General features: G+C 39.0%; 1 protein-coding gene across 16 annotated transcripts in view; it reads right to left on the bottom strand.

The window, feature by feature from the left end:
- PHACTR4 (phosphatase and actin regulator 4) overlaps positions 1–11,458 on the bottom strand; it is a 114,209-nt gene that overhangs the window by 23,325 nt on the left and 79,426 nt on the right. For 7 of the 16 annotated variants that reach the window (XM_068539293.1, XM_068539279.1, XM_068539278.1 and 4 more), the window contains 3 exons: positions 6,760–6,787; positions 5,631–5,801; positions 4,910–4,990 (listed from right to left, as the gene is read on the bottom strand). In XM_068539293.1, the coding sequence (XP_068395394.1) occupies positions 4,910–4,990; positions 5,631–5,769 (220 nt within the window). In that variant the 5' untranslated portion in view covers positions 5,770–5,801; positions 6,760–6,787. The remainder of the gene's footprint in view (positions 1–4,909; positions 4,991–5,630; positions 5,802–6,759; positions 6,788–11,458) is intronic. The other 9 variants (XM_068539287.1, XM_068539282.1, XM_068539286.1 and 6 more) reach the window with 3 other exon arrangements.

The raw sequence follows: 11,458 nt of genomic DNA, 5'->3' as shown, positions 1-11,458 counted from the left end.
CTGAGGTTTCCTTTGGAGGAGAGAACTGAAACACTGAGGTTAGAGACTGAAAACTGTCTCACCTCCTAGTGTCATGGGAACTGGAACTATTTGCTCTCTAGTTACTCTCTTTGTTTTCCACAGGGAGACACTCTTTATTTTAGTGTCTCTTGAGTTAGTTCCTTGAGTTCTCATAGACCAGACTCCCTCACCTCAACCCACCACTTCCTACTAAGAGATTAGACAGTATCATTCTTCATAAAGTCTCAGAAAGAGGTGGAGCTTGGGCTAAAAGTAGTAGAAGTCTAAGGCAAATGAGCACTGCATGAAAAATGTACTTCTAAAGTGAAAGTATTCTGACAACTATTTTTTAAATTTTAAAACAGAGGAAGGGGCAAGATGACAACTATGCAAATGTTGTAAGTTACTGCTTATGTTAATATAGCGCACCTTTAACAAAAACAGGACTTTCTAGAACATAAAGCAATGAATCATTTCAAAGCCCCTTTCTTTTTTAAAAAAAATTTATTTTATTTATTTATTTTTGGCAGCATTGGGTCTTTGTTGCTGCGCACGGGCTTTCTCTAGTTGTGGCGAGCGGGGGCTACTCTTTTGTTGAGGTGCTCAGGTTTCTCATTGCAGGGGCTTCTCCTGCTGCGAAGCACGGGCTCTAGGCACACAGGCTTCTGTAGTTGTGGCACGCGGGCTCAGTAGTTGTGGCTTGCGGGCTCTAGAGCGCAGGCTCAGTAGTTGTGGTGCACGGGCTTAGTTGCTCAGTGGCATGTGGAATCTTCCTGGACCAGGGCTCGAACCCATGCCCCCTGCATTGACAGGCGGATTCTTAACCACCGCGCCACCAGGGAAGCCCAAAGCCCCTACTTTCAAAAAACATACAGTGAAAGGTAAAGACACATTACTAATTAGTTTCTACTCAGCACATACCAGCAAAAGTGATCAGTCATCTTGCAAGTTACTTAATCAGGATTGTCTACTTTGAAGTAAAACTTCTTATATATACATATATTTTTTAAAAAATAAATTCATTTATTTATTTTTAGCTGCGTTGGGTCTTTGTTGCCGTGCACGGGCTTTCTCTAGTTGCAGCGAGCTGGGGCTACTCTTCATTGTGGTGCGCGGGCTTCTCATTGCAGTGGCTTCTCTTGTTGCTGAGCACGAGCTCTAGGCGCATGGGCTTCAGTAGTTGTGACATGTGGGCTTCAGAAGTTGTGGCACGTGGACTCAATAGTTGTGGCTTGCGGGCTTTGGAGCGCAGGCTCAGTAGTCGTGGTGCACGGGCTCAGTTGCTCCACGGCATGTGGGATCTTCCTGGACCAGGGCTCGAACCCGTGTCCCCTGCATTGGCAGGTGGATTCTTAACCACTGTGCCACCAGGGAAGTCCCAAACTTCTTATGTTTAATGCAAAGGGTTTGTGCTAAATGCTAACAGAATAGAATAGAATTAGAATCTGGCCTCAACATCTATGGGTGCCTCTCAACCCCCAACTCAGAAAATCCATTACATATTTTATAATATAGTCAAGTCAGAACCATAATCAAGCCAAAAGCCATCTCTGAGTATGAAAAGAACTGCAAGGTTCAAATACTGCTTTTAGCCTAAACTGGAGATATGTAAGCCAGGCTGTGAGGCCCATCTCTTAGTTTCTTCTTTTTTTAAAAAAAAATTTATTTATTTATTTTTGTCTGTGTTGGGTCTTCGTTGCTGCATGCGGGCTTTCTCTAGTTGCAGCTAGCGGGGGCTACTCTTAGTTGCGGCACGCGGGCTTCTCATTGCGGTGGCTTCTCTTGTTGTGGAGCATGGGCTCTAGGCACGCGGGCTTCAGTAGTTGTGGCACGCAGGCTCAGTACTCTTGTCTTGTGGACTCTAGAGTGCAGGCTCAGTAGCTGTGGCTCAAGGGCTTAGCTGCTCCGCAGCAAGTGGGATCTTTCCGGGCCAGGGATCGAACCCATGTCCCCTGCATTGGCAGGCGGATTCTCAACCACTGTGCCGCCAGGGGAGTCCTCTTAGTTTCTTCTTACAGAGTACAGTTTAGGTCAGTTCTCTGGTTGGCAGAGGGACATCTTGTCCAATGGCTACAATTCACTTAGCAATTGGACCTCTGAGCTTGCTTCTAAGCTGAAAACAACTTGGATCAAGAGCCAATAGGAAGCATATGGCAAAAAAGACTGAATGAAGGTGAAAAACAAGAAAGAAGTAATGTATGGGGTTTGGTGAGTGAGCAAGAAAGGTGAGAGGTAGGAGAGGGCATGGGGTGAGGAATGGCTATTATCAGAAAACAATGGCCAAAGGCGTTGCAACGGAGGCATTATAACTGCAGTTACCCACCTAAATACCTAGAAGTTTTTGTGTCCTACTGTAAAAAACAAATAGACTCATGAAAATTTAGAAAATTTAGAAAAATAGAAAGAAAAAAATCCCCTACATTCCCATTCCAACATCCAGAAATAACCAATGCTAATAATATTTTAGTATTTTTCCTTCAAGCTTGTTTTTTCTACTTAAGCTTTTATATAGTTGAGACAATAAATACATAATTTAATTAAACTTTGCAAATAAGCAATACATTCAAATGGTTCAAAACCTAAACAGTATAGTATTTCATCGGTTTGGTTCCTTTCTTCCACCAACCAAAGGATATATTTTTAAAACTTGGCTTTCATATTTTGTCTCACGCTAAGTAACTCTAATGTAAAGAGAAATGAAATGCAACCAGTGTACTACAGCCTTACTCTTATGATAAGCTGCTTCATAAAAGTCACACATTAGAGAAAGTCCTGACATTATTAAACCAGCAGTGAGTGCTGAAATACCAAAACATAATCTTTATGACAGACAAACGAGAAAGATTAGGGCAGCAATATGGGCCTGGAGACAAATTTGGTATTTAAAAAAAAAAAAAAAGGAAATGACAGTACTGCAGCTAGCACAAAGCTGAGGATGTACAAAGAGACAGAGAATGGTTGCCCTAAGGATCCTTCACCAACCACTCAACTGCAATTCCAGAGTTAAAGACCGCAGCCAGATAAGGTAGGTACTTGGAAGGAAGGGTGAAGGAAGCTTTTTTTATTCCTCAGCAAGAAAATGGACTTTAATACAGAAAATTAGGCGGTAATTATTGGAAGGGGTTTACCCCTTATGTTTACCCCCTAAGCTGAGATTCCTTAAACAAAAAAATCAATTATTCTTATTTATGTTTTAATATTTTTTTCTTCATTAGATATTTTCATTCCCACAAAAAATATATGCCCATTTATATGCAATAAAGGGGTGGGGGAGTGGGAGGTACAAACTACTGGGTGTAAGATAGGCTCAAGGATGTATTGTACAACACGGGGCATATAGCCAATATTTTGTAATAACTGTAAATGGAAAGGAATCTTTAAAAATTATACAAAAAATGCCTTCTTAAAATAAATCAAATATAGATGGTATGCCACGGAATTCCATAGAAATATCTTATCATTATTTAGTATTTTTCATTGTCAAGTTTAATACCAGTAGAGAAAAATGTACAAAATAGAAATGTAAATTTCAAAGACATATTACAAGGAAAACACTTGTGTGATCATCATGGACATTAGGAAATAAAATGTTTTCAGAGCTCTGAAGCCTCTCTCTCTCCCTAGTTACAGCCCTTTCCTTCCCCCACAAAGCAATCAATCACTCTCCTAACTCTTAAGATAATCCTTGCTTTGTGTTATTATAGTTTAACCACATAAGCATGCATCTCCAAACAGGTTTTCCTTTTTCTTTTTTTTTCTGTTTTGAAGGCATTTATTTCAACAGTTTATTCATTAAAACCTCCGGAGCTTTAGTCCAAAAAGTTAGTTTCCATTTTCTTTTGATAATCCGGAGAATCAACCCACTTTTCTAAACAATCACTTTTTTAGATCATTTACTGAGAGAAAGTATCTTTTAAAAGCATGTTTGGAGTGAATCTGTAAGCAAAAATTAGTAAAAGGGCAAGAAGAACTTTTTATTCCTCAGCTCAATCTCAACTCAAGTTTAACTTTTAATTATTTCCTATCTTGTAAGAGTCATTGCTGCCATTAGGCCTTTCTTTGTGAGGTGGCCAGTTTTCTCCTTAACATAGTTCACTAAACTCATTTTTTTTTTTCCAAACATTGTTTTTTCTTCACACTTATAGAAATGATACAATATATATTCTTTCATGACTGACTTCAATTGCTCAGTATTACGTATGACATTCATATTAAAGCATGTAGGTGTAGTTTGCATTGCTGTATAATATTTCATTTTATCAATGTGTCACAAATTATGTATATATTTTACTATTGATGGACATTTGGGTTGTTTCCAATTTTGCTCTACTGTTAATAAATATTGCTGCTATGAGCGTATTTATACATATCTCCTGATACACATGTATACATATTTTTGTTGGGTATATACCAAAGACTGCACAAAGGTTTACATATCTCCAGCTTTCATAGATTATGCTAAACTTTTTTTCAAGGTGATTCTTCCACTTTAACACTTCCACCAATAGGTGTATGTGAATTCCACTTATTTCATACCCTCATCAACTCTTATTCTTGGTCATCTGATTAATTTTAGGTTTTCTAGTTTATACGTAGAGCTATTTTATTTTGGTTTTAATTTGTATCCCTTAATTACTAATGAAGTAAAAAACCCACCTTTTTGTTTATTGGGCATTTGTATGTACTCTTCAGTGAACTGTCTGTTCAATGCTTTTGCAGACTTTTCTACCACATTGCCTTTTTCTTTTCTAACAGAAGTTATAAAAATATATATTCTAGATGCATGAACAGTTTTTTTAAGCCCCCTTCCCTCTCAACAACAGCAATAATAAAGAAAGAAAATTCAAATACCTAGTCAGAACCAAAGACCAAGTGTACGGAGACAGGCATATGCTATTTGCAAACTCACCCTGCTCAGAGTCTTCCAACAGAACCCCTCTTTTAACCAGCTCTTCTCTTGGTTTTCGCATAGATATTTTTCGCTCTAAAACTAACATTAAATTGGAAAACAACACTCAGAAATGTGGCAGATAAAATTCACCTCCTTAGGTAAAAGAATAAAGTGATTCAATTTTCTATTCTTAGGAAAGAAAAGAACACAAAAACTAACTTTGAATTTAAAAACTTAATTTCATTCACAACCTGTGCTATTGGAAAAATATCAATTCCAAAAAGAACTATCCTTTCATAAGTTTAGCTTTTCCTTTTTTTTAAATTTTTGGCCTGCCACCCGGGCCCTTGGCAATGAGAGCGAGGAGCCCTAACCCACTGGACCGCCAGAGAATTCCCTCCTTTTTTAATGGAAATTGCAGTAATAAGATATTTATGGATGAACTTCTTCTGGGAGGAAGTGGCCAGAATAGAAAAAAAGAGGCATCTTATATCTGCTGTAGTTCAGGAGCTCCATTCACCACTCAATTGATAAACATTAACCCCATCAAAATACCAACCTAGGAATGAGGATATAGTATATATGGCTTAGTGAGTGACCACTTGTCTTTTTAATTAAAAGATTCAATTCCCTTTTCAAACAGGGGGTTATAGAAACTTGGGAAGAGAATGAAAAAGTTAGGTACTTCCAATGGGGAACTCTCTAACTCAGAACATATATTTAAATCTTAACATCTCACCTTCTGATGTCTCTTTGAATTTATCGCTTTTTTTTTTCCGCCATTTCCAGGGCTTGAAGATCTTGCCAAAGCCTGAGAACTTGCTCTTCCTTTTGGTAGGAGGTGTTGTGTCTCCTGCTTCCACACTGTCCATGACCATGCCTGGGTCTGCAGTGGGCTGACCTGCTTCTTCTGTTGCATGGTGAGAGGGAGAAAGGGAAGAGACAGCCAATTTATTATTTCAGCACAATCTTGAAAATGTCCCTTCCCCTCTCTTCCTGTGGTAGTTGGAAAGGATCAGAGCAATGATAAAATAATCATGCAGACAGACTCCTTGACATCACATGGACACCAAACGTCAAAATCCATAACAGATAAATTACTAAGGAGGAAAAGGAACCAAACGGAGCTGACATCATTTTAGGACAAAAATTCAATGAGATGATCATAGCCAGCTCAAATCTCTTAAAGGCACACACACGCACAAATGTGGATATCTTCCCAATGTGCATGAGATCTTGCCCCAATGTAGGCTATTGCTGTTGCTATGCTCATCCTCTTGGCATGGGGGAAGGCCTGTCCCAGCTAACACCACTATCTCTTGTGTCATTGAAGCAGAGAATTCTACCATCGGTGAGTGAGTCATTATTCTCTGTTAAACACTGCCCTCTCGCTGCCCTCCTTTTCCAGGATATAAATAGCTCAGGGAGGGGGGTAACACTTAAGTATTAACACCTTACTTGTATATGTTATCAGATTATTTTCTCCCTTCGCAAAAAAGACCTTAGGTAGTTTTGGAGTATTGGAAGGGGCTTGGGGGGCGGGGTGGGGCAGGGGTATTAGACAGTGCTTCAAAATAAAGGAAAACTCTTTTGAAAGTAGAGATGAGATTTCAGTTTGCTTATTACAATATTGCTTTAGGGACAATCCTGATTCTAAAGATTTGACAAGAAACATAACTGACATGATAAATGTGCAGGATTGAAATGAAAGGCCATGAGTCCCTCATAATGACCACACATGCAGGGTTTAGTGAGTGAGCTTTAGTGGCAGAGAAAGGAGCAGCCAAGACTCGGCCAAGAATAATAAAAAAAAGCAGGAAGGCAACAAAAAAAGCAGGAAGGCAACACAATACAACTTTGCACTCCACCTACTGTCCCAGCGTTCTTTGGAGAAGTCTAGAGGAGAAGAAAAAAAAGAGTCATGTGGAATAACAATCCTGGAATTAAATTGGGACCTTTACTTTATAGAAATACATCAAGGACCACATACTGTATAATCACATGTAATAAGTTAACATGTTTATTGTAAACAATTTCACATTTGAAGCAAATAATGCATTTGGAGGTGGGGGGGACAAAAGGGGAAAATATATACACTAAAAAAAAAACTCTTTTAATTCAATAGATATTTTTTCATAAGAGAAAATACACAATCAACAAGCATTAATTTTTTTAAAGAAACACTTGACAAATTCAATCTTTTTTCAGTTGATAGATGCTGAGTCTAGGGAAGTCCGTTGATAATGGTAAGATTTACACAACAGTAATTATCAGAGCGACTGCAGCAATGGCTGCTGATGCATTACTTTGCTATGCCTAAGATGACATAGGCAAAACAGGGGTCTGGTTCCTGAAGTGCAACAGATGAAGATGACAGAGGAGAGTGACTCTTTTCTTTACCTGAGGGCACCTTGGGTCTCAACTACTTTAATTCTTTACATGAAATGCAGTAGAACATGGTTATAACATTGGATCATTATTTTTAAAGTTTAGTTGCTAGAGACTTAGAATAACTCCTGTCCTAACAATTTCCCCTCAATGGTACCCTGGGATGGACCACCAAGAGTGGCACTAGGGTGAACACATGGTACTGTTTTTAGGAGTGAGTGCTTTAACTAAGACAGTATTCTACCAATTATGGAATGTCAATGAGACCTGGACACATTTCAGAGCATTCACGATATCATAACATTGATATTTAACATATGTTAATGATAACACTTTCAGAAATGGAGCTAAGTAACATAAGCTGTTCATTCTCAAATAGTAGCCTTCCTTACAGAGACAAGGAAGGGCTGAAATTTTAAATCTCTTGGTAACCCACCCACTGAGTGAAATTCACTGAGTTCCAAAAGACACACAGGAAAATGCCTGTTTGGTTAAAAGTTATAGGTAAGATAATATAAAAAACCAAAACCAAAACCAAAACAAACAAAACCCCAAACTAACAGTATGAAAGTAAAGGTTATTAGTGCTATGTGATGCTTTTACAAAGAAAAATAGCCAAAAACTTTAGGAATGTTAGGTGGTAACATATTCACAGAAAAGTTCCTGTCCGTAAAGTCCTAAAATGAAATATATCCAATCTAGCCTGCTTCCACTATCTTCTTGGATATCTAATCACCTTCTAAAGTAGGATTTAATTCAACCCTTTTAGTTCTTCATTATATTGAACAACATATTTATGTGTCCTCTTTCTCTTATACATTCAAAACAAGAAAATCATGATATCCTTTCAAGCATATTTATGCCTGCTAGCATATGAACTCAAAATAAGTTCAGTTTATATTATGTCACAGTGTATGTGGAAAATACCAAAAGCTTACAATAAAAATGAATGCATCTGCCATCAAGGCACTGAATACAAAAAGCAAAGAGAGCAGTACTTTTTTTTTTTGATGCTTTATGAAAATGTGTTTAATCTTCATGTCCGTAAAACTTTTAGAAACTGGTATGCCTCTTGCAGTGAGGTTCAGCCACACCCAGTCCTGACCCAGTTATCATCCCAAATTCATTCATTCCTATTCTTATATTCTCACATTCTCCTTTCCTTCCCCTTCTCCCCTCCTCACTTTCACGACAAACAGAACATTATTTCCATGGCACCCAAATATGTTCCAAATACTTGGAATCAGCTCAGTTGCCTTTTCAAAACACAGAATCTCCAGGAGCTGGGACCTAGAAATCTGTTTTTAAAAAATTTCCCAGGCAATTCTTATGATTAGTCAGCTTGTTAAATGCAATTCCAGATTACTATCTGGAAAACTTTTGCATGTTAAAAGAGACAGAGGCAGACATTCTCTGCAAGTAACCTAATTCTTTCTTCCTTCCTTCCTTCCTTTCTTCCTTCCTTCCTCCTTCCCTCCCTCCCTTCCTTCCTTCCTCCTTCCCTCCCTCCCTCCCTCCCTTCCTCCCTTCCCTTCTTCCCTTCTTTCTTTCTTTCTTTATTTTTGGCTGCGTTGGGTCTTCATTGCTATGTGCGGGCTTTCTCTAGTTGCAGCAAGCTGGGGCTACTCTTCGTTGCGGTGCATGGGCTTCTCATTGCGGTGGCTTCTCTTGTTGCGGAGCATGGGCTCTAAGTACTTGGGCTTCAGTAGTTGCAGCATGCGGGCTCAGTAGTCGCGGCATGCAGGTCGCTTCAGTAGCTGTGGCGCACGGGCTTAGTTGTTCCGCGGCATGTGGGATCTTCCCGGACCAGGGATCGAACCCGTATCCCCTGCATTGGCAGGCGGATTCTTAACCACTGCGCCACGAGGGAAGTCTCTATTTATTTTTTGATGTGGACCATTTTTGAAGTCTTTATTGAATTTGTTACAATATGGCTTCTGTTTTATGTTTTGGTTTTTTGGCCAAGAGGCATGTGGGATCTTAGCTCCCTGACCAGGGATGGAACACGAACCCCCTGCATTGAAAGGCAAAGTCTCAACCACTGGACCACCAGGGAAGTCCCTATTATTTTTTTAAAAAATATTTATTTATTTATATGGCTATGTTGGGTCTTAGTTGCGGCACGTGGGATCTTTGTTGCGGCATGTGGGATCTTTTGTTGCAGCGCGGGGGCTATCTCTAGTTGTGGCGTGTGGGCTCTACAGCATGCCGGCTTAGATGCCCTGTGGCATGTGGGATCTTTGTTCCCCAACCAGGGACTGAACCCATGTCCCTTGCATTGGAATGCAGATCCTTAAACACTGGATCACCAGGGAAGTCCCTAACTAGGTATTATTTAGAACTAGAATAGGGGCCAGGGCCATGCACATATTTTTTCAAATATAGGTTAAAAATAGAGTAGGAAGTTACATGCACTGCATTACCAAAACTATAATATACATTAAAAAGGAGAATGGGATATTCACAGAAAGTTAGACAAAATGAAAAGGCAGAGGACTTTGTACCAGATGACGGGACAACATAAAACCCCAGAAAAACAACTAAATGAAGGGGAGATAGGCAACTTTCCAGAAAAAGAATTCAGAATAATGATAGTGAAGATGATCCAGGACCTCGGATAAAGAATGGAGGCAGGGCTTCCCTGGTGGCGCAGTGGTTAAGAATCCACCTGCTAACGCAGGGGACACGGGTTCGAGCCCTGGTCCGGGAAGATCCCACATAAAAAAAAAAAAAAAAAAAAAAGAATGGAGGCAAAGATCGAGAAGATGCAAGAAATGTTTAACAAAGACCTAGAAGAATTAAAGAACAAACACCTAGAAAATTAAGGAACAAACAAACAGAGATGAACAATACAATAACTGAAATGAAAAATACACTAGAAGGAATCAATAGCAAAATAACTGAGGCAGAAGAACGGATAAGTGACCTGGAAGACAGAATGGTGGAATTCACTGCAGTGGAATAGAATAAAGAAAAAAGAAAGAAAAGAAATGAAGACAGCCTAAGAGACCTCTGGGACAATATTAAACATAACAACATTCGCATTATAGGTGTCCCAGAAGGAGATGAGAGAAAGGACCTGAGAAAATATGTGAAGAGATTATAGTTGAAAACTTCCCTAACATGGGAAAGGAAATAGCCACCCAAGTCCAGGAAGCACAGAGAGTCCCAGGCAGGATAAACCCAAGGAGTAACACGCCGAGACACACAGTAATCAAATTGACAAAAATTAAAGCCAAAGAAAAATTATTAAAAGCAGCAAGGGAAAAACGACAAATAACATACAAGGGAACTCCCATAAGGTTAACAGCAGAAACTGATTTCTCAGCAGAAACTCTATAAACCAGAAGAGAGTGGTACGATATATTTAAAGTGATGAAAGTTAAGAACCTACAACCAAGATTACTCTACCCAGCAAGGACATCATTCAGATTCAACAGAGAAATCAAAAGTTTTACAGACAAGCAAAAGCTAAGAGAATTCAGCACCACCAAACCAGCTCTACAACAAATGCTAAAGGAACTTCTCTAAGTGGGAAACACAAGAGAAGAAAAGGACCTACAAAAACAAACCCATAACATTAAGAAAATGGTCATAGGAACATACATATCAATAATTACCTTAAACGTGAATGGATTAAATGCTCCAACCAAAAGACACAGGCTCGCTGAATGGATAAAAAACAAGACCCATATATATGCTGTCTACAAGAGACCCACTTCTGATCTAGGGACACATACAGACTGAAAGTGAGGGGATGGAAAAAGATATTCCATGCAAATGGAAATCAAAAGAAAGCTGGAGTAGCAATACTCATATCAGATAAAATAGACTTTAAAATAAAGAATGTTACAAGAGACAAGGAAGGACACAACATAATGATCAAGGGATCAATCCAAGAAGAAGATATAATAATTATAAATATATATGCACACAACATAGGAGCACCTCAATACACAAGGCAACTGCTAACAGCTAGAAAAGAGGAAATCGACAGTAACACAATAATAGTGGGGGACTTTAACACTTCACTGACACCAATGGACAGATCATCCAGACAGAAAATTAATAAGGAAACACAAGTTTTAAATGACACCATAGACCAGATAGATTTAATCGATATTTATAGGACATTCCATCCAAAAAGAGCAGATTACATTTTCTTCTCAAGCGCACACA

The sequence above is a fragment of the Eschrichtius robustus genome, chromosome 3 (genome assembly GCF_028021215.1).
Source record: "Eschrichtius robustus isolate mEscRob2 chromosome 3, mEscRob2.pri, whole genome shotgun sequence".
NCBI classification, from domain to species: Eukaryota; Metazoa; Chordata; class Mammalia; order Artiodactyla; family Eschrichtiidae; genus Eschrichtius; species Eschrichtius robustus.
The sequence above is the reverse complement of the archived record's forward strand: the minus strand, read 5'-3'. Positions and strand labels throughout refer to the sequence as shown.